The 22,609-nt window shown below is 47.5% G+C and overlaps 2 protein-coding genes across 4 annotated transcripts in view; both read right to left on the bottom strand.

The window, feature by feature from the left end:
- LOC310692401 (uncharacterized protein) overlaps positions 1-22,609 on the bottom strand; it is a 137,690-nt gene that overhangs the window by 40,834 nt on the left and 74,247 nt on the right. The gene's annotated exons all lie outside the window — the stretch shown is intronic.
- INO80C (INO80 complex subunit C) overlaps positions 7,297-22,609 on the bottom strand; it is a 28,818-nt gene continuing 13,505 nt past the window's right edge. Inside the window, exons 2-6 of one of the 3 annotated variants that reach the window (XR_014518758.1) lie at positions 22,110-22,220; positions 20,270-20,381; positions 14,543-14,610; positions 12,609-12,706; positions 7,297-7,533 (exon numbers count right to left, since the gene is read on the bottom strand). Coding sequence is in view for 2 of the 3 variants with exons in the window: in XM_083473360.1 (XP_083329486.1) it covers positions 7,402-7,533; positions 14,543-14,610; positions 20,270-20,381; positions 22,110-22,220 (423 nt within the window). In the remaining variant the exon portion in view is untranslated. The remainder of the gene's footprint in view (positions 7,534-12,608; positions 12,707-14,542; positions 14,611-20,269; positions 20,382-22,109; positions 22,221-22,609) is intronic. The other 2 variants (XM_083473361.1, XM_083473360.1) reach the window with 2 other exon arrangements.

The following is a 22,609-nucleotide window of genomic DNA, read 5'->3' as shown; positions in this document are numbered from 1 at the left end:
GGGAAGGTAAGCGGTGTTTCCGTGCGCTGCTCTGGTTCGCCAGAAGCGGCTTAGTCATGCTGGCCACATGACCCGGAAGAACTGTCTGCGGACAAACATTGGCTCCCTCGGCCAGTAAAGCGAGATGAACGCCACAACCCTAGAGTCGTTCGCAACTGGACTTAACTGTCAGGGGTCCTTTACCTTTACGTTTTTACTGCTGAATTGGGATCTTTTTTTTTATCTTTCTCCCTTGCTATTTATAATTAGCATTTTGTATTAGTCATTGAGCACCATAAATGTGCATACTAATCTTTTTTTTTTAAGTAACAACAAAAAGACAGATTCCTGCTTCACAGAAGCTTACAATCTAAAATTTGATGCAGGCAGGGGATGCAATGGTAAAAAGAAGGGTAAACAGTGAAAGAACAGTAACGTGAGATGAGTGCCACAACCCCAGAGTTGTCCGCGACTGGACCTAATGGTCAGGGGTCCCTTTACCTTTACCTATTTCTGGCAATGGTGAATGCTACCAGGATAAATGTTGTTCAGCTTAAAGAGGCAAAGAAAAGGAAACCAGCAAACAGTTTTCTAAAGGGACCCTGAGAGATTTACGGATGCCAAGGCAACAGTTATGGGTAAGCAAGTATAAGATCTACTAATGAGTACGTCTTTAAATTAAACTTGAATAAGGAAAAGGTGGTTGTGAGTATAACTCTGTGTACAATGAATCATTGCTCATTGACCCCAGTACAGTATACAAAGTAAAACCGTGAAGGAAAGGTATAGATCTTCTTGCTCCTTGAATACCATTAAGCCATTCTATGCTAACTGGCATTTCATTACAAATTGACAAAGCTGGTATTAATTCAGATTACTGTGCATTTTGCTTGTGTGACAATAGCAGCTGTTGGGACTCAGTTTCTGGCTGAGCGGGGCTGAGGGCGGGAGTTAAATCTTGGAGACATTTCAACAGCGCCCCTCCCAGGGACTGGTCCTTGAAGCTCAGGGGTGCTTTTTATCAGCTTTGGTGGATAAATGAGTGGCATGCCTTGCTCAAGGACTGGAGCTTTTCCATAGTGATGGATGCACCGGTGATCCTGGACGACTGCAATGCTCTCTGGATAGGACTCCTGAGGACAAACTCTGTGGTCTGGCTATTAAACAGAGCTGCAGAGATCACTTCGCTTTAGTGTGGGTTTAGCTGCCCTGCCTGCCAATTAACACCTAGCTGCACATTATGCAAAAAATAGCCACTTGTAAGCCAAGCTCTGAATACTGAGAATTCTGAATCTCCCCTGGAAACAGGCAGAGAAAGCTGAATGAGATCTTGGAACCACTGCCTACATTTCTTTCTGCGCTGTCTTTCCTTTGCCTCTCCTTAGCAGCTAAAAAGTCCTTCTCCTCCCACATTGAAAACTGGTTAATGTTAGATAGCCTGACTCTGCTGATTGAAAGATGAAGGTGATAGTAAATAAAGGTAAAGGTAAAGGGACCCCTGACCATTAGGTGCAGTCGTGACCGACTCTGGGGTTGTGGCGCTCATCTCGTTTGTCCGCAGACAGTTCTTCCGGGTCATGTGGCCAGCATGACAAAGCCGCTTCTGGCGAACCAGAGCAGCGCACGGAAACACCGTTTATCTTCCTGCCAGAGCGGTACCTATTTATCTACTTGCACTTTGACGTGCTTTCGAACTGCTAGGTTGGCAGGAGCTGGGACCGAGCAATGGGAGCTCACCCCATCACGGGGATTCGAACCGCCTACCTTCTGATCAGCCAGCCCAAGAGGCTCAGTGGTTTAGACCACAGCGCCACCCATGTGGGCAATTAGTTATGCACAATGACCTGTGACCTCAGATGTTGATATGCATCTCTAGTCACATTGAAAGATGCGTCCAATAGGGTCAATAGGACAGGGGATTCGAACCACTGACCTTCTGATCGGCAAGTCCTAGGCTCTGTGGTTTAACCCACAGCGCCACAGTGGATGGCAAAAGGCTGCCAACAAATCCAGTTCTCTCCATCCTTTGCTGCATATCTCTAAAGATCACTACTTTTCACACAATACTTTAACAGGATGAGCATAATGTGAAGCCAAAATCTCGGCTTCTGAGCCCAACTAAGAGTGCTGATCATTACTTTAAAGCTGTATTCAAATTAGGCCCTGAATATCAACACATCCCTCCATACTTTTCCTCCCCAGGCTCTTAAATCCAGGGTTCGTACCCTGCTCCATTTGGAGATGATATGGAGACACGCAGCCATGCTAGACTATCTCAGTGGTGGCCCCTATGTTGTGCAGCGGTCTCCCAAAAGAGGCATACTCCTTTTCAGTCGAGTCATCTCTAAACCCAACTTACCTTAAAAGGATAAAATGGCATCGTGTCACCAAAATGCACATTCCACTCCACCCCCGGCTTGAAGATACAAAATTTGTCAGCTTTACAGAGTTCATTTTTAATACAGTGGTACCTCGGGTTAAGTACTTAATTCGTTCCGGAGGTCTATTCTTAACCTGAAACTGTTCTTAACCTGAAGCACCACTTTAGCTAATGGGGCCTCCTGCTGCCGCCGCGCCACCGGAGCACGATTTCTGTTCTTATCCTGAAGCAAAGTTCTTAACCCAAGGTACTATTTCTGGGTCAGCAGAGTCTGTAACCTGAAGCGTATGTAACCCAAGGTACCACTGTATGAGGTGAACTTCAGGACCCCATATGTTCTTCTTCATCCTAGATATTAATCCAAGCTGGAGAACAAGTCCTTCTTGCCTGCCCCCCATATCCACCCACATGCCCATATCTGTGCTCCTTCGTCCACCCCCGTTTTTTGCTGTTTCAGCAGTGATAACCGGAGGGAAGCAGGAAGGTCTCCAACTCCCATCTGATGCCTGATACCCTGCTATGGCTGGATGCCAGGAGCCCTGGGAGATGTAACTTCCCAGCAGCAAGCATTTCTGCAGCACCTGGAAAACTACACTTCCTAGTAGTCCTGGTACCTGGCCTGTAGGCACCTGGAGAGAGGAGAGGACATCCCTCCCTCCACTCTATCAGAATTACTTGGAAGATTATAATGCAGGCATAGGCAAACTCAGCCCGCCAGATGTTTTGGGACTACAACTCCCATCATCCCTAGCTAACAGGACCAGTGGTCAGGGGTGATGGGAGTTGTAGTCCCAAAACATCTGGAGGGCTGAGTTTGCCTGTGCCTGGCCTAGATAGCTGTGAGTGCTGAACTGGTCTGCTCCCAGTAGGCTACACCACCATCAGACCCCATGGATAACACCTGTTTCAGATTGTGTAGGTTTACCAAGGTGTGGGTTTTCAGAAAAGCACCATTTGTTCTGGCTGATCAAAACGTCTCGAAGGCTGCTGAACACCAGTAGTGGCCTTGCCGCTACTCTTTCTTCTGTGTCCAGGAGAGCTGTTCAAAACAAAGAGCTGCTTGTTGTAGACTCTAGACTAACTCCCAATAGGTGGAGCCACCTGTTTCTGACTAATTCCAAGCCAAACAACCTACTTCCTGGAGCCCTCCGTTTGGGAAAAGAGGAAGAATGTGACTCAGAACTTGGAGGGGAAACCAGATGGTGAGAAGGAAGGGGCATGGCAAGCCTGCCTGCGTGACTAGCCCTGTGCTGGTTTTCTGAGTGGCTCTTTCCTGTCACAGGCGCTGCATGAGTTTTTCCCTTAGCTATCTGTCCACATATAGCCAAACATCTGAGAGACAGTTGAGAATGCGCCCCGGCCCATTCTCCCATAGAATGTGCCAGCTGCCCAAAGCTGGCACATTTAAAGGATAATGTTGACAGAATAATTAAAAGTGCTTACTATTATTATTAGCTATATCAGTGTTTCCCAACCACTGTTCCGCGGCACACTAGTGTGCCGCGAGATGTTGCCTGGTGTGCCGCGGGAAAAATCTAAAAATTCGAAAGATTTTTTTTTTTTAAAGTCAAATTTTCGATTGGGGCGCCGTCACTAGATGACCCCTGGGGTTCCCTCCCTCCCTCCCGCTCTGCGCCTCCCTCCTCCTCCTCCTCCTCCGGGGAGGCCCTTCCTGGCTCTCGGCCAAGGCTTGGCGGCTGCCACTCACTCACTCGCTCGCCCACCCGTCCCTCCATCCCTGCACCCAGCCTCTCCCCCTCCGTCCCCGGCGCGGGGGCTGCCGGGATCCGTAGTCCTCTCGCCCTTGGGCTCCGCGCCCGCGCGGGGTGCGCGAACTACGTTTCCCAGCGTGGCCTGGCGGGCCGGGCGTTTTGTTTTAAGCGCTCTTCTCCCGGCCATGGAATGAGCGCGGCGGCGGCCGGGCGGGCAGGGGCTCTTCCACGCAGACCCCGCGCAGCCTGCCTGCACCCCCGCGGAGATCGGGCGGCAGGATGGAGCCCGGGGATCCCCGCGGAGGCAGAGGCTGCCCCCCAGGTAGGGCTGCGTCGGGGGGTTTTATTTTTGCAATGCTGCATCCGCGCCGGAGGGGACGCATCGGACCGCGGGGAGACCCCTTGGCGGGCGTGCAAGGCAATGCATGCGTGCAGGCGTTGCATGGAGTGCAGTGCAATGCAATGGCAACGCGGCGCCCTGCATGCATGCATGCAACTTCCACTGGCGCTCCGGACTTGGCAGGTGAGGGGGGTCCCCAGTGGGCAGCAGAGAGAGCCGGGAGGGCGAAGGGGAGCTGGGGGGGAGCAGCGCTGCTCCCCGAGCCGAGCCCGGGGGGAAACTTCGGCGTCGTTGCGCCGGGTGTTGGAAGCGGAGCCTGGCTGGGGCCCCTCACCTGCAAAACCTGGTCGCCTCTCATATATTTCGTGCATTGCATTCATCGCCCGCTTTCTCCTCCAAGGAGCTCCCGGGGGCGCGCGTGGTTCTCCCCGTGTTATCCTCGCAACAACAGCCCTGCGAGGTGGGTCAGGCGAGTGGCCCAAGGGAGCACCCAGGGATTGTCCTGGCCAGGTGGGGTGATTTGAACCCTGCTCTCTGCCCGGTCTTCGTCCTCATTTAGCCCCCACATGTGCATGACTGTGGTTTCCCCCCCTCGTCTTGGCTATGGTGTGAGTCTGTGCTGTTAATTAATGGGGTTCTGCCTTCGGAGAAGATGAGCCAGCCCTCAAGGAGGTGATTATGTAATTTGCTAGCAATTCATGTCCCTCCCGGCGTGACGCTGCGCGCTGACGTCATGGGGCTGTAATGGTGGTGTGCCTCGAGATTTTTTTTCATGAAACAAGTGTGCCTTTGCCCAAAAAAGGTTGGGAAACACTGAGCTATATTATAGAAAAATGTGTGTAAATAAAAGATGAATCATTACTAAACAGGTGCACATCATGAATGTCAGATTTGCTTGATCCGAGTGCTCATTCTGAATCCATCCTCCCTTATGCATTGCATTAGTTGCTCTTGGAAAATACCGAATTCTGTTTCTGCTCTTCTGCCACCTCTTTGCTCAGGAACGTATCATCATCTGTATTATGCCCTAGTGTTTTACAGGTGCAATTCAAGGTGTTGTTTTTTAACCAATAAAGCCCACACCAGCCTAAGCCCAGCATGTTTTCTTTCCTTTGTACTACACAAATCATTGAGAACTGAAAAGACGTTCCTGAATGTACTGCTGAGGCACCAGATTCAAATAGCAAGGGCCCAAAGAGATGCGTTTGTGGTTAACTACCTGGAAGCTGTCTGCGGACAAACGTCGGCTCCCTTGGCCTATAGACTGAGATGAGCACCGCAACCCCAGTCGTTCACAACTGGACCTAATGGTCAGGGGTACCGTATTTTTCGCTCTATAGGACGCCCTTTCCCCCCACCAAAAATGAAGGGGAAATGTGTGTGCGTCCTATGGAGCGAATGCAGGCTTCAGGCAGCTATCCACAAGCCTTCTGAGCGCGGCGGGAGTTCCCGCTGGGCTCCGAAGGCTTGCAGATAGCTGCCTGCAGCCTGGGGAGCACAGCGCCAACTCCCGCTGCACTCCCTGGGTTTCAGGCAGCTATCCGCAAGCTTTCGGGCTCCAAAGGCTTGCGGATAGCAGCCTGTTCTGGGGTCGGGGGAAGCTCGGACTTCCCCTGTCCCCAGGCCTTGCAAGCTCTGGGAGCGGCGGCGAGGTTGGGCACAATCTTGCCGCCGCTCCTGGACCTGTTCTGGGGGCTGGGGTGGGGAAAATAAAATTGTTTTTCTTTATTTCCCCCCTAAAAACTAGGTGCGCCCTATAGTCCGGTGCACCCTATGGAGCGAAAAATACGGTACCTTTACCTTTTTACCCAAAGTTATGGAATTCTCTTCCTCTAGAAATCTGTCGCACTGCACAAGCTTGCATATTTTCTGAAAGAGCTGTTGAACTTCTATCGTTTGCTGGTATTCAGTGTCCAGGAAAAATGTAAGTTTATGGCAGTTTTATTTAACCAGATCTTCTCTGGGTACGTTTTTGTCTGTGTGATTCTTAAATGTCACTATCGTCTCATAACTCTTGTAAAGCCTCTGACTCAAAAGTGAAGTTTCTATTTTCATAGACACGTCATAATTTGCATTATATCAAAAGCCTGGAATGGAATACGGATGTCTCTGCCCCCCTCTTTGTCTCTGCTTTGATATTTCATACCTCCTTTCTGTGATGACTTTGTTCTGTGGTTGATTTTGCGCTTTTATAAAAGGAAATAAAAGTAAAAGAAAGTGGAAGTTAACTCCCTAATAAGGGTCTGCTCCTTTAAATCAGATTTATGCAAGGTTGTTGCTAACTCTCCAAGAGATTTGGAGTGTTAAAAAGGGTTGGTCCAAAAGCAAAGAAAGGAAGTAACTTTTGGTTTGAGTACTGCAGTACTCTTTCTGATGCAGGGGGGGAAAGTGAAAGAAATTGCTAACGTACCCTCTTCGTATGGAACCGTATAATTTTCCAACCACAAGCCAGGCTGGCAGAACATAATTATACATCTGCTTTCGTTTACCAGCTTACTAGCAGAAAGACTTCGCAATTCTATACACATCTACTGAGAAGTAAGCCCCATTAAGTTCAATGCAGCTTACTCCTAAGTAACTGCATGTAAGATTGCTGCCTTAACATCCCCCAACCAATTGTATGTACACAGTACTTCTTTAGGTAGTTTTCCTATTGGCCACTGCCTTCAGAGATATAAGACGGCAGCATATCTCATGAAAAATATAGGTCACGTCAAGACGCTTCAAGAGAAAAATGTAAGAAGCCAAAACTAACACCCAGAAATAATAAAAAAAAACCCTGGAAGAAAAGTACTGAATGTATAAAATGTGGAGGATTGTAAGTGTGGCTCCAATACAATGATACATTGCTCAAATTGTTTAGAAAGGAAATATAAGCATCAAGGTTAAATCAATAATTATAATTCATCTTTTATTTCTAAGAACTTTGACCTATTATATACACGCAAATGCACAGTGATTTCCAAGGCTTTGGCTTTTGTTTCCTCTTCTCAGGGAACCACAGTTGATGCTTTCCTTAGAGTGAGGTAACCCATAACAACATCAGAAGGAAGCATCCGAATGTAGGCAAACTCCTCAATGGTACTAAATCTCAGTTTGCTCTGTGGGTCAGTGTAGTTTGCCTAAAAGAAGAACACACACAAACATCTGAGCTGAAAATTGTGAAAACACACACACTTTTAAAACAGGGGGAAATATGCTGGTCACACCATAATGAATTAAAGCAAAGGTCCAACTAAACTAGCATGCTAGTCCCAGCCACTTCTCCCTCCGAAATATACAATCAGGGCACTATGGAAATGGTTCTCCCCCGTTGTTTGCCCTAAAAAGGCGTATTGTCTCCTTAATAAAATGATGGCGATATTCTTGAATATATTTTTGCAACTTTAGCACAGCTTTTGAAATCATAATTATTTCAAGATCACAAAACACGATGTAAAGAGCAAAAGGAAATGACTGGTCACCATGGTGTTGCTCACCCAGATTCCTAGCAGTTAAATAGTTCTTTATGTGGTTTACTTGTGAAATGTTAATTTCCACCAACAGCTAAAGAAACAAACACTGTTAACAGTGAACCCAAATAACTGCATTTCTGTGATCGCCTCCCTTTAGAGAACCATGTCAATAAATAACATATAAACAGGCAAGATATTTAATTGTATTATGTAAGGCAGGTTACAACAACAAATGGATGGGAAGTGTCAGGGAACTGACATTGGAGGGAGAGGCGAAGGGGAGTGTCAGAGCTGCTCCCAGATCCTAGCTCACAGAGGATCACGCTAGCCAGCGTTCACTTTATAAAAGTCTTTATTGAGTTACAGTTTCCATTTCCAAGCTGCCGCGTGCAGCTCTACGTCTTATAAGCTAGACCGGCGAAGCTCCGTCTGAGTCCCCGCCTCCTGTACACCAACTTAATACCCTAGCCTTACTCCACCTTTTCCGCCTGACCGTTCTTCTCTGGGTCCCTCTGCCCCCCGTGGTCTCTTCCTTCCTGGACTCTTCTGACGCTGACCCCCCGGACCCTTCTGTCTCCTTGCGTCGGGCTTTAGGACCTGGCTCCCTTTCCGGGCTGCTTACTGCGCCGCCTTCCTGTGCATTTGAACTTGGCGCGCGCGCCCAACCTTCCACTTTCCGCTTGACCGTTTCTTCGCTCCCCGATGGAGGTGTGGCCACTCCTGACTCATGCCCCCCCCTGCGGCGAGCCGCCGGAGCTCGATACCTGGCGCCCTTCCTCTCCACTGCGCTCTGTTGGGGATGCTGGCCCCGATTTCCAACTGCTGCCCTCTGAACCCCTTCTGGACCCTTCTTCCTGGGGTGTCCCCCTAGGCTCCCCCCTTGCTCTGGCCACTGGCGCTCCTTTCTGTGAATCTTCTGATTCACTGGAAAGACTCGGAGATCTCGGGTCGTCGTCATCACTCATCTTTTCTTCGGACTCCTCCCCCTCGCTCTCTGTTTCCTTCCTTGCCCTCGCCTCTGCTCCTGAACCCCTGACAGGGAGGCTCCCAGATGATGCTGGCGAAGGACCTAGCAGCAGGGGGAGAAACAGCTCAGTAGAGGGGGAAGCCAATCAGTGCAACACCGGGGATAAAGGGGGGCAGACGGGGGAAGTGGAGAGAGGGCTCCAGGACTCTTCACTGGACATCAGTGAGGAGAGCCCAGGTCCTCCGCTACCCACGCCTTCCCTGCGCAGAAGACTCCCGCGCAGTGAGAGGAGGAGGAGACTGGGTGTCAAACAACTTTTATGTTGGAAGAGGTTCAAGAAACGCCCACTGACGGATTCTGCCAGCGACTGAGGCAGCCACGATGAGAAGGGGCTGTGCAGTCAGAAAGGTTTAACAAGGCAAATTAACCGAGAAAGGCACCAGCTTACGCACGAGTAACTCATACCTATTACAGGAAGTTAGAAGAACTAGGTCTGACAATGTACACCTACAAGCTTACTTTCTGAATGCTCATCAGCATTCCTTTCTTACAGCTAACCTGCAGAGCTAGATTTCTGAATAAACAGACTTCATGGGATTGTCTAACACAGGGGTAGGCAACCTAAGGCCCGGGGGCTTGATGCGGCGCAATCGCCAATCCAGCCCGCAGAGGGTCTGGGAATCAGCATGTTTTTGCATGAGTAGAATGTGTCCTTTTCTTTAAAATGCATCTCTGGGTTATTTGTGGGGCATAGGAATTTGTTCATTTATTTTTTTTCAAAATATAGTCCGGTCCACCACATGGTCTGAGGGACCCACGGCTGAAAAAGGTTGCTGACCCCTGGTCTAACAGCAACATTCAGCGAGTGCCAGCAAACCACCCTGGGTGGGTAAGCACTGGAGAACCACATGTAGGCTGCCTTGGGTTCCATGACGGAAGAAAGGTAGGGTTATAAATGTAAGAAAATAAAATAAAGATCGTTTGCCCAACAAGAACTGGTATTCAGAAGGTCTATTTCTTCTGGGTAGGGAGGTTCCATTTAGCAGCCTGAAAACCTGACACAAGACTTTAAGCTTAGTTGTGGTCTATAAAATTCAATGAAATTGATTGGCTGTCAGATCCAAATAGACAAAATAAGTACTTCCTCAGATAGTATATAATTAACAATGGAATTTAGGCAGTTTTAAAAGGGGACTGGACAAATTCATGGAGGAAGATGGGTCTCTCAATGGCTATTATAGTCTTGTGTCGAGTTTTCCATCAGTGGTGTGAGAGGAGGCAAATCAACCCACAATATAACTTTGTGATTTGAGTGTTATGCCTGGTGGAGTTCCTGATTCTTCCTGGAGAAACATTTAGACACTGATGGATGCCTAGAGAGATATTCCAGCAGCAATATTTTCTATTTAAAACTATCTAGATAAATTTACAACAGCAATGCAAAAACTGTGTGGCCTTAACTTATCTTCAATTCATATTCTTCATCTTAGGAAATAAAGACACTGAGACATTGCTGCATACCAGCAAAACTGCAATGGGGTTATATAAATTACATTGGAATATATAAATTTCACTCCCAAATTATACAATAAATTAGATAAAGTAACACTGTACTTTGATGAGAAAAAGTCTTACACTTCTGTAAGCTTAGGGTGAAGACCACAGACAGAGCTGAGCTATATATAATTATCTTTGTTGCTATAGCAACAGGGCTGTTTGTCTTTAAAAGGAGGCAGATGTTTGAGCACTTAATTCTCCCCACCTCCAGTGTTGAATGAAATTTCTGTTGCATTAATATGACCAGGGGCTCATCTTTTAAATTTCAAGAGAAATCTAAAAAGTGCAAATGCAGCCCCTAAATGAAACTCTTGTTTTAATATGATGGCTGCAGAATGACAATATTAAAAAATGATGACATGCTGAGGCAAAAGCTAACACTTTGCATGATCCACCCCTTTCGATTTAGGAAGCGCACTGAGCCCGCCCCAACTTCAGGGGTGGGCCCTTTGCAATGGACGTTGCTTTTCTAGTGTAGCCCTGGAACACCATAGATGGGGGCTCCCATTAGCTCCTCTACACGCCTCTGGCAGATGGGCTACTCCACATCCTTGTTGAGAACTGCCTGTGCAGTGAAGTTCTGGAAAGTAGCAGAGCTGATGGACACCTTTATGAAAGGACCAAAAGTAACAGCTGGACATGCTGCAAACGAAGCTGCCTTAAACTGTGTCAGATGCAGGGCCGTCTTACTCATAGATGCTAGTGGTGCGGGGCGCCAAGTTCTGGAGGGCGCCAGCTGAGAGTCCGTGGAACACCGAACGAGTGTGCTGAGTGCGCGTGTGCCGCTCCTGCCTTTTAGCTTGTAGGCACTGAATTCTGTGGGGGGCTAGAAGGCTAAAAACTGAGGCAACACTCGGCGGGAGGGGCACACGCACCCTTGCTCACTTGGTACAGGCCCACTCGCTCGGCATGCTCGCTTGCCTAGCAGGTTGAGGCTCAGGCATGTGCGCCGCCCCTCCTGCTATCCGTCTTTGAGCCGGGCATCAGGCGCTGCGGATCTCCACGGGGCCGGCTTCCCTGGCCCGCTTGCTGCCCTCGCCTGCCTCCGCCATGCCGCGCTGAAGCAGCACCACGCCTGGAGCCTCCACCTGCCATGGCCACTGTGGCACGAAGCAGCCAGCTAAGCCGGGAGGTGCCGTGTCCAGCCCCCACCTCTTCCCCGCTGGAGGAGCCGCCCTCCAGCTGCTGCCCGCCTCCTCCAGCCCCGCAAAGCTGGGCGCGTCACCAGCAGCGCTGTTCCGTCCCAAGAGGCTTCCTCCACCACTGCTGGTGTTCCCTCCCTAAAAAAAGGTTGACATATGCTTAAGACGGCCCTGGTCAGATGGGCCACTGGTCCCTCTAGCCCAGCCCTGTCTTCTCTGCCAGTATCCAACTTCTCAGGCTAGAGTCTTTCCCAGTTCTGCTCCTGGAGGGACCAAACCAGAGATCCCCACATGCACATCATGTGGCGGTGCAGGATCCCCTCCTCTGCAGGCCCCAACCGTTTCCAAATGCCGGTTTAAAAATTACAACCAGCATCTGGATGGAAATGTTCACTGCCTTCTCCATTTTAATGATCAAGACTCTTTACAGAAGTATGCAACCCCAGCTTCAACCAGGACAAGTGAGGATGCCACTGTGAAGACAAGGAGCATCTTAGATTTTTACATTATCCCTTTTGCACCTTACATTAGGAAGTAATTGCAAAGTCGAATTTAGGGCTTCCTTTGAAGATCTCTAGCTGTTTTTTTAAAAACACCACCACCCACTAATCCAGTTATTTAAATGAAAGAGGTGATGCTGAGAGCTCTTATTAGAGGCAAGAGGGTTCTTCCACCCGCAACAATATAGGCAGAGCTACAAGGTAGACTTAGAAGGTAAAAGGAAAAACTCCCTAGAAAATTAAAAAGAGCCAAAATGGAACAAAAAGCAAACATTCCTTTTGCTGTAGGGTGTTTTTGGTAATCTCTGTGTTACTTCGTGTGGCAAACATTCAGACAAAATGACAGACAGTGTGAGCTTTCTGAATGTAAACCAGAAGCCTGTCTACCCCACAGGCTTGAATTACAGGTAGACATTTTTTAGTAAATGTAATAAAATAAAGGGATTTCTTGATACCTTTATTTTATTGCATTTACTAAATAAAAGTCTATCCTGCCTTATACCCCAAAAAGATTCAAGATGGCTTTACCTATGGAAATAGTTTTTTCCTCATTTACCCATAACTCTGTTTTCATACCTTTCTTCTGTTGTTTTTCTGTCTGCTTTTAGCTCTTAAGCTCCTTGAGGTATGGGTGTGTCCTCTCAATTTTCCATAAAGTACACAACAGCATATAGCTACAAAACAATTATGTATGTGTCTGAATACTCGTTTCTTAAGCTTTCCCCAAAAAAGAACTGGAAAACTGAACCTCTTAAAGAATGACTTGCAGACGAAAAATGTACAATTAAAGAGTCCTAGGAAACTGCACTTTACTAAGTGCACATAATTAGCACCCAGGTGGTGCTGTGGTCTAAACCACAGAGCCTAGGGCTTGCTGATCAGAAGGTCAGTGGTTCAAATCCCCACAACGGGTGAGCTCCCATTGCTCTGCCCCAGCTCCTGCCAACCTAGCAGTTCGAAAGCACGTCAAAGTGCAAGTAGATAAATAGGTACCGCTCCAGCGGGAAGGTGAACAGCTTTTCCGTGCACTGCTCTGGTTTCACCAGAAGCGGCTTAGGCATGATGGCCACATGACCCGGCAAAACTGTCTGCGGACAAACGTCGGTTCCCTCAGCCAATAAAGTGAGATGAGCGCCCCAGAGTCGTTCGCAACTGGACTTAACTGTCAAGGGTCCTTTACCTTTTTAACCCTTAGAAAGCACTCCATGAAAGTAACTCATATTGGTTCGTTTCTGGCAACTCTCCTTTTGAATTTCCCAGTTTCCAAACAGCCAGAAGAAAGGCATAAGGTGTGTTTACACCTGCGACAGTTTCCTTAGTGAAACAGGACTAATCCAATTCAAGGGAGGGCCTGAGCTCTTCTCCTAGGTAGGAATTTTGGCCTGAACCTACAAAGGCAGGTCTCAAAAGGCTACCAGAGGCCCCTTCCCGCTGTGTGACGTCAAAGGTGGGCAGAACCTGGTGCCTGTGGTCACCAGCTTTGCTCCTGGATATGAATGAGGGGGGTGTTTAAGGGAGGGATTGATCTTTATCAAGGACAAGACTGCCAGAATCGCCACTGACATTGGCTGCAACTCTAAGAAATCTTGCTTGAGCTTCCTTTTTTCTCCACCTATGCAGCCCTTTCAGGGCTGTCTGAAGTAGATCCAGCGCTGTGGTGCAAAGGTCCCTCCGGTGCCCTCCCCCCAATTTCCCAGAGTTGCCGACCCTTTTACGGCGCTGCTGGCAGCAGCTGGAGGGCGGCTCCTCTGGGGGGGGGAAGAGGCGGAGGCTCCGGCCGCGGCGCTGCTTCAGCGAGGCAGGCGAGGGCGGCGAGCTGATGCCAGGAGGCACTGTGCCCAGCCTCTGCCTCTTCCCTGGCGCCCTCCAGAACTTGGCGCCCTGGTGCCCCACACCAGTTGCCTCTATGGGTAAGACGCCCCTGAGTCCTTTCTCTTCATCATATCTTTTAAAATTGTGAGTCTAAGGGCAGGAACTGTCTTAGAACTGATTTTTGTAAGCCATCATGAAAGCATAAAGGGCAGGATTTAAATGCTGAAAATAAATAAATATGAAACTAAATTATCCCGCATTTACATGAAACTAATTATCTTCTGTAAGCCAGAAGGCGGCGCGCTCAGCAATGGCGGTCCTCTTCAGCTGCTGAAGAGGGGCTCCGCGGAAAAGGGTTGTTTTAGGGTAAATAATCAGTTCCTAAAAATACTAGGCAGACTGGCTGGACCTCACCATTGTTCTGGGTGAACTGACAGTGTGTGCCATACAGCCCAGCCAATGCTGTCCTTTGGTTATACTTTGAAGAAGATTTGCAGTGACAGGTTGGTTTTTCCAAGAGGCTTGTCTGCCTTTACAATTCTCCCAATTGAGGATAAGTGTCCAAAAGTACTACAGGGTTCCCCAGAACAGGGAGAACTTGTTACTGCTATTTAGGACCATCCCTCTGTGCGGGGGTTTGAATAAGGACAGAGTAAGACCAAAGCCAATCAAAGAAATATGAAAAGAAAAATACTTACAGGAAGTCCTGAAATATCAGAGTATTTCTTGGCTGGTTTAAAGGAAGGAGGAGCATCTATGCTGAAATCTGGAGGTGTGCCAGAAAGAGAGAAAGACGCATTCAATTCTTCGTTTAACCTCTTTTTGGAAAGCAGTTCTTAATTTGCAAATTCTTGGGCCTGAGGCCTGACTAGACTCATTCCATCAATTTGATTTGAGTCCTGTTTCCAGTCCCTGAGAATCCACACCCTTAATCGAGAGAGAGGCTAGTGGCAGTGATGGCAGGACATTGTTCACATGCAGAGCACACTAGCTTTGTCAGCTTGAATGCATCGGCTTGCCGATCGGAAGGTCGGCGGTTCGAATCCCTGCGACGGGGTGAGCTCCCGTTGCTCCGTCCCACCTCCTGCCAACCTAGCAGTTCGAAAGCACACCAAAAAGTGTAAGTAGATAAATAGGTACTGCTCCAGCGGGAAGGTAAACGGCATTTCCGTGCCCTGCTCTGGTTCGCCAGAACTGACCACATGACCCGGAAAAACTGTCTACAGAAAACGCCGGCTCCCTCGGCCAGTAAAGCGAGATGAGCACTGCAACCCCAGAGTCGTTCACAGCTGGACTTAACTGTCAGGGGTCCTTTACCTTTTTTTAAACATGGAAGAGTCAGGTTGCATTGCCTAGTGAAACAATGTGAAGCATACCACTAGCAAGTACTAAACCAAATTAAATGCTGACATTACTCAAATTATTGTCTTAAATAGTGGTTTCACCAATTTTGCTCCAGATGTGGCATCACAGACTACATGGTGCCTCTTTTAAAATCCCCACACAAACTTTCTCTTTCACTCCCACATCTAGCACATACTTATTTGCAGCTTCAAATACTTCATGGTGTTGCCTCTCAGCCTTATCTCTCCACCCACACAAACTGATGTATCACTGCCCAGGACCTTTGCTCTCCAGCTCCATCCCCAGTCATCCAAAGTTCTTAGGATGCAATCTTATACCCGTTAACTTATAAATAAGCCTCACTCCATTCTATGAGACTTCTGAGTAGAAACATATAGGACTGATCACGCAATCTCTCAAATGACCACCTTTTCTCCCTTGCGCCTGGAACTCCCAATTACACTAAGTTACCTGTTTTTCTTCCTTCAAACCTCCATCAACCCTACCTTTTCCATTTAGACTTTGGCTTATTCCCTTACTTCTCATCTACCTAAGTGTGTGTCACTGAACTGAACGTATTCTTTCACTGTTTACCCTTCTTTTTACCATTGCATCCCCTGCATCAAATTTTAGATTGTAAGCTCCTGTGAAGCAGGAATCTGTTTTTTTGTTGTTACTTAAAAAAATAGTATGCACATTTATGGTGCTAAATGACTAATACAAAATGCTAATTATAAATAGCAAGAGAGAAAGATAAAAACAAAGATCCCAATTCAGCAGTAAAAAGGTAAAGGTAAAGGACCCCTGACAGTTAAGTCCAGTTGTGAACAACTCTGGGGTTGCGGCGCTCATCTCGCTTTACTGGTCGAGGGAGCCGACGTTTGTCCGCAGACAGTTTTTCCGGGTCATGTGGCCAGCATGACTAAGCCGCTTCTACCGAAACCAGAGCAGCGCACGGAAACACCGTTTACCTTCCTGCCGGAGCGGTCCCTATTTATCTCCTTGCACTGCCATGCTTTTGAACTGCTAGGTTGGCAGGAGCTGGGACCGAGCAATGGGAGCTCAGTCCATCGCGGGGATTTGAACCGCCTACCTTCTGATCAGCAAGCCCAAGAGGCTCAGTGGTTTAGACCACAGCGCCACCCATGTGGGCAATTAGTTATGCACAATGACCTGTGACCTCGGATGTTGATATGCATCTCTAGTCACATTGAAAGATGCATTCAATAGGACATTTGACACAGAAGGGAAATGTATGTGCCTTTGTACCAACTATTGGTGCAGATCTCTGGTGATAGATCAGAGGAACAGTTTAGTCTCCAGATCTGAAAGTGGAACCTAAATGTAGGCAACTAGCTGGGAGAAACTGCTGTTATATATTGCAAATACAGGGTGTTCAAAAAGTAACCATACACCTACTATATTACATTGTCCAAGGTGTATAGTTATTTTTTGAACACCCTGTAGCTTGCAGGTTCATCAGCATTATATATGAAAAACACAGCCTTTGGCATATGCCTCTCATATTATAAGACCACAAACATTGCTCAAGACTAATATAATCCAGGGTGCGTGGAGAGAGTATACACTAATCTTTTAAATCAGATAAATCTTTAAGCGTGTGCCACTTTAAGCCTGGTCAATGACCTAGAAAATTGTGTGAATGCTTAAATGAGGAGTTGGAAATTCCTAGTCACTGGAGCTGCTTGGGGAGTAATAGCAAACACTGCCACAAGCAAACATTTCTACAGGCAAAGTGCTTTAAAATATCCTTAATTTCAGCATATATTCACCACAAAGCTATTTTCTGTCTTTGTAGCTCGCTTCCTCTCAGATGATTTCAGTACAGATTTTATGGCTGAAGCATTTCCAAGTTAGCAGATCAGCTTCTTTTAATCATTATGTATGGCATGAATATCTTCTGAAAAATACTCTTGAGCAGATGTTTTTACACCCTTCAACTGTTTGCTTTCTAACCACCTTTCTAATATATGCAAATTTATTTCTGAAACTAGAGAATGCAGTAGAAATAGCATCATCAGCAGGTTGCCAGCTACAAGGCACTAGGAACACACCAGGCTAAGGCCAGGATGCTGAAAAACACTTAGCGGCACATTTATTTCTGCGCAAAGAATTAAAGTCTAATAAAGTGTCAGCCTTCTACTGCCACTTTCCTTTAATCCTAATTAAGTGGCTGCAAAAAATATTAATGGGGGTTCGTTTTACACTGGGATTTAATGGAGATGTTACTGTCCCCATGGTGAATTGGCCACTCCCACAGGACTAATCCTCTCCGCTGCCACATCGTTAGAGTAACTCACCGCATGAGTTGGGACCATCATCATGTTGTGAGTTACTCTGCAGCCATAGCATCCAGTCCAGCTATAAGTCTGAGTGCATCTGACAAATAATAGGGTGTTATACATTTGTAAATAAAATAAATATAGTATTGCAGAGGCGTAGCATTACATCCAAAGTAAGACGCTGGCTCAAATAACCTCCTGACCAAAGTTGTATCAGCACTGCTTGGTTTCCAGCTACAGTCCTTTTTGCTTGCATTTTCTTAGCACATTTCTTAGAATCATAGAATCCTAGAGTTGGAAGAGACCACAAGGGCCATCAAGTCCAACCCCCTGCCAAGCATGTTCTGAACATAGATCAAGGGAAGGTGCTTTATACCAAATCCAGTTAGTTCAAAACTGTCCACACTTACTTACAGCACTTCTCCGGGGTTTCAGCCAGGAAATATTTCCTATCTCTACTGGAAGGTGCCAAAGACTGAACCCGGAACCCTCTACATCTAAGTCAGATGGTCTACAATAGAGCAATGGCACTACTATGAGAAACACACATTTTCTTTCTTTTCTTTTCTTATGTCTATATGCTTTAGGTTACACCAAGTTAATTGGGAAGTCTTGCAAGAAATCTTAGGGTTCCACTCTAGTTCAGTGGTGTTTCTAGGAAGTCTGGGGGTCACTGACTGCTTATCAGGGATTTCTTGACCAGAGAAGATTGTCTGCCATCATCGGTCTTGTAAAATGTAGTTTTCTGAGAATACCAGCCACACCATGAAATGCACAGCCTCTAGGGAATATGAGAATGTGCTTCTGAGATTCCATAGGCTCAATAATCCCTAGGCAGGTCTCCTATGAATTGAGTGTGCACCCTAGAACACAAACCAGAATATTCTGTGATTCTTCAGAGTTCCTTGGTGGAAAAATAATTGTGGAAAGAGTTCCATGATGGCAAGAAGCCTGAAAGTCAGTGCCCTACATTGATTTTTTAAATGTTTGCACTATCAAGGTACTGCTGACAAGTATGGGCACCAGAACACTAGAGGCTTGCAAAAATGCTGCAACTGAAATGTGCACACCACCTCATTGTTAATTCAAAGAATCTCTTCACACAAAGTTGTTAGGCTGAAAACTCAAGGTGTATGGTTTGCAAAACTTAATTTCTTGAGAATATGCATTCTTAAATTAGATCAAGGTTACACAATTCCCATATTCTGTTTCCTACAGCAGCCAGCCAGCCAGTTGCCTGTGGAAGTTAACTACCGTATTTTTCGTCCCATAGGACGCTCCGTCCCATAGGACGCACCTAGTTTTTTGGGGGGAAATAAAAGAATTCCCCCCCTTTATTTCCCCCCCAAAAGCAGGTCGGGGAAACCGAACCAGGTAGAGGAACAGCGGGATGGCGGCGCTGCGCTTCCCTGCTGTCCCCCGAGCTTGTGGGGCTGGCCATGTCTGCCCGGCGCGAGGGGCGCTCTGCATCAGGGCGCCCCGCCCGCCGGGCAGCAGGCTGCTATCCGCAGTGTGGGGAGCCCTGCGGGGAACTCCTGCAAGGCTCCCCACGCTGCGGATGTCTGCCGGGCGCGGGGGGCGCTCTGCTTCAGGGCGCCCCTCGCGCTGGGCAGCAGGCTGCTATCCGCAGTGTGGGGAGCCCTGCGGGGAACTCCTGCAAGGCTCCCCACGCTGCGGATGTCTGCCGGGCGCGGGGGGCGCTCTGCTTCAGGGCGCCCCTCGCGCTGGGCAGCAGGCTGCTATCCGCAGTGTGGGGAGCCCTGCGGGGAACTCCTGCAAGGCTCCCCACGCTGCGGATGTCTGCCCTGCGCGGGGGGCGCTCTGCTTCAGGGCGCCCCTCCCGCTGGGCAGCAGGCTGCTATCCGCAGCGTGGGGAGCCTTGCGGGGAACTCCTGCAAGGCTCCCCACGCTGCGGATGTCTGCCCTGCGCGGGGGGCGCTCTGCTTCAGGGCGCCCCGCCCGCCGGGCGGCAGGCTGCTATCCGCAGCATGGGGAGCCCTGCGGGGAACTCCTGCAAGGCTCCCCACGCTGCGGATATCTGCCTGGCGCGGGGGGCGCTCTGTTTCAGGGCGCCTCTCGCGCCAGGCGGCAGGCTGCTATCCGCAGCCTAGACATCCCTGCGGGACCTCCCACAGGGCTGCCTAGGCTGCGGATGTGTTCCTGAAGCCTGGAGGGTGAGAGGGGTCGGTGCGCACCGACCCCTCTCGCTCTCTAAGCTTCAGCAAAAGCCTGCATTCGCCCCATAGGACGCACCCAGATTTCCCCTCCATTTTTGGAGGGGAAAAAGTGTGTCCTATAGGGTGAAAAATACGGTAGATAGCCATGACAATGATGTTATCTTGTTATCTGTCCTTAGTATTTTGCTATTACAGCTAGTAGAGAATGGATCTATTGACAACTATGAAAGACTGACTTTTTTTTTAAAGGTGCCAATTGTGTTATATGCAGACTGAATTCACACAGGAACTCAGTAGGACTTACTTCTGAGCAGACATGCACAGGATGGCACTGTAAGACACACAGAGAAAGCAGTGGACAGTCCCAAGTGAAGCTGTGCTATTTGCATTCACATTTCTCACCCTTTGCAGGTAATTTATACCCCAGTTCCATGTCATTTCATTCATGTGCCTTTCCTTTTTATGGTGAAAAATGCCCACCTGATCTTTAATTGCATAGGTGAACTTGGTCACAATCTATCTCATGCAGAGAAAACAATTTAGGTGTATTTTCAAGAAAGCTGTTATTTATAAATACATGGAAAGCATCTAAGCAGCTTACAGCTTGGATCATTGAGTTGCCATGGCAATGCCCTTTCTGATGCAAGGATTTGTTTCAGGTTCTTCCAGGTTCTGTTCTTCTTGCCAGCTGCAGCTCCACCAATGCCAGAGTGCTGGAATGGTTAAAAGTGGGTTTACAAACAAATGCACTATTAATACATTCAACGTAGCATTTCGTTGCTGGACTGAATTGCTACTAAAATTGTTCCATCCATTTATCTGAAGTTAGGCAGAAAATGAACAACATTTGTTAAGCAGCAACCAACAGGAGGACATTTTGACCTGTACCGAAACTAGTGTGCTTGGATAAAATGAATAAAATGGAGAAATAGACTTTTAATGAGAAAAGTTATATGGAAACGTTATTTTTCTTCAAATAAAGGAAGCCTGAGTACAACCCCGTGGGTGGTATTCAATGCTAGTCCTACTAGATCCATTGAAGTTAACAGCCATGATGACTAACTGAGGTTCAGTAATTTCAATGGATCTGAGAAGGACTTAGTTGAATACTATCCAGTGTTGTTAATGCAGCAGTGCACTATTGGTAATAACAGTCTTGCATTTTCAGTTTTTAGACCTGGGACCTATTCCTAGGCACAACCTACAACATTGCCACCCCTTTTAATTTTTTTTACCATACATGTGCATCTAAAATTAATTAATGTAACTAGCAAAAACTGCAGAGTGTAGACATTGGGCTGCCTATTTCCACCACTCGCCAGGGAGGCCAATGACTCAAGGTCAGGAATGGACATGGCCTAGGAAGCTAACTTTATTTCAGAGCAGTCCCAAGGAAATCAATGGACTTAAATTGGCCATGACCATTAATTTCAGTGGGTCTACTCTGAGTAAAGGTTAGTTGAATAAAACCCCATATGTTAGTAAAAACAAGAAACCAGTGGTTTATATAGGCTCTTTTGGGCAGTGCTCCTGGATCTGGGTATGAAAGTGTACCCACTTTTCCATAACTTGGGTTGGTGTACCCAACTCTGTCTATTCCTGGTGAAAGTGGTTCAAGCAGAGCTCACAGATGCCTTAGTTATATCAAGTCTGGATTACTGTAACAAACTCTTTGTGAACTCACCTTTGAAAAGTGTTTGGAATTTTCTCACCTGATGCAAAAGCCTGTTTTTCACGAGTCCATAATTGGACAGGTTTTGCTGGGTTCTGCTCTTTGAGAAGTCAATTCAAACTGCTAGTTATTACTTTTGAAGCCCCAAATGGATGGAACTTGGATACAGTCTACTCCCACATGACTCTGCCAACTCATTCAAGCTAGGTTGGTGCAGGGGTCAGCAAACTTTTTTTGGAGGGGGCTGGTTTGCCGTCCCCCAGACCTTGTGGCAGGCTGGACTGTGCACACACACGGTGGAGGGAGCTTCTCCCACAGGCCAGATCCTGAGGGCAACTGGGCCTGATCCGGCCCACAGACCGTAGTCTGCCAACCCCTAGGTTGGTGGGTATGGTAGAAAAGGTATGGCCTTCTTTGTTGTGGCACCCAGCCTATTCAACTCCCTGCCTTGGAGATCCAGATAGCCCTGGTGGCATTCAGGTATCAGGTAAAAGCAGCTTGTTTCAGCATTTATTTGCGATGACCAGCTCTTGAATTTTAAAAATAAACAAACAAATAAATAAATGGAGGAAAGAAGAAAAACAGCAACCAAAAAAGGAGGAGAGAACAAGTAAAAGTAGTGTGGCAAAGGGGAGGGTGGGGGGAGGGGGGAGGACGTTGGACATATACATTTAAGTGGGCAAAATATACAGTATGCCTCATATCTGGAAAGTTTCAAGACTAGCGTCATGGTGGATAAAATATTAAGCGTGTATAACTATATACTTACGACAAAGCTTGGAGACTTAAAAGGCAATGGTTTTATAGATGTTTCTACTGGCCCTGTACTGGGATCTGTGGTCACAGTTTTGTTTTCAGTCACTGTCTCTGCACTGGTATTCTGGGGGGGGGAAAAAGATTTGTCAGGTTTGAGACGGAAACACACAAGTGAGCAAAAATGTGACTTCACAGCTCCCCAGCCCACGCCCATTTACCTGCTGTAGGTTCTGCTCACAAGCCACTTACACTGGTCTGCTTGTTGTGACTAATATTGACCCAATTTATGTGCAGAAATACAGAAATACATAATTTGTGGACCATCAAATTTACAGAGACAGTACAAGTCAAGTGTTGGGGGGAAAGTGAGCACGGCTAGAGCGTTTCAAAATATGGAGTGAAATTCAGTGCTTTCATTCTAGGGCAATGGAGATGTCTACCAATGCAAGAGGAAGAGAGGCAATTTTCTCTTACTCCCTCTTGTCTCTGCAGCCCACACTATTCCCGAAGGTC

This window comes from Podarcis liolepis (genome assembly GCF_965112155.1).
Source record: "Podarcis liolepis genome assembly, chromosome: 13".
Taxonomy (NCBI): Eukaryota; Metazoa; Chordata; class Lepidosauria; order Squamata; family Lacertidae; genus Podarcis; species Podarcis liolepis.
Note: the sequence above shows the minus strand (reverse complement) of the source record. Positions and strands in the feature narration are given on the sequence as shown.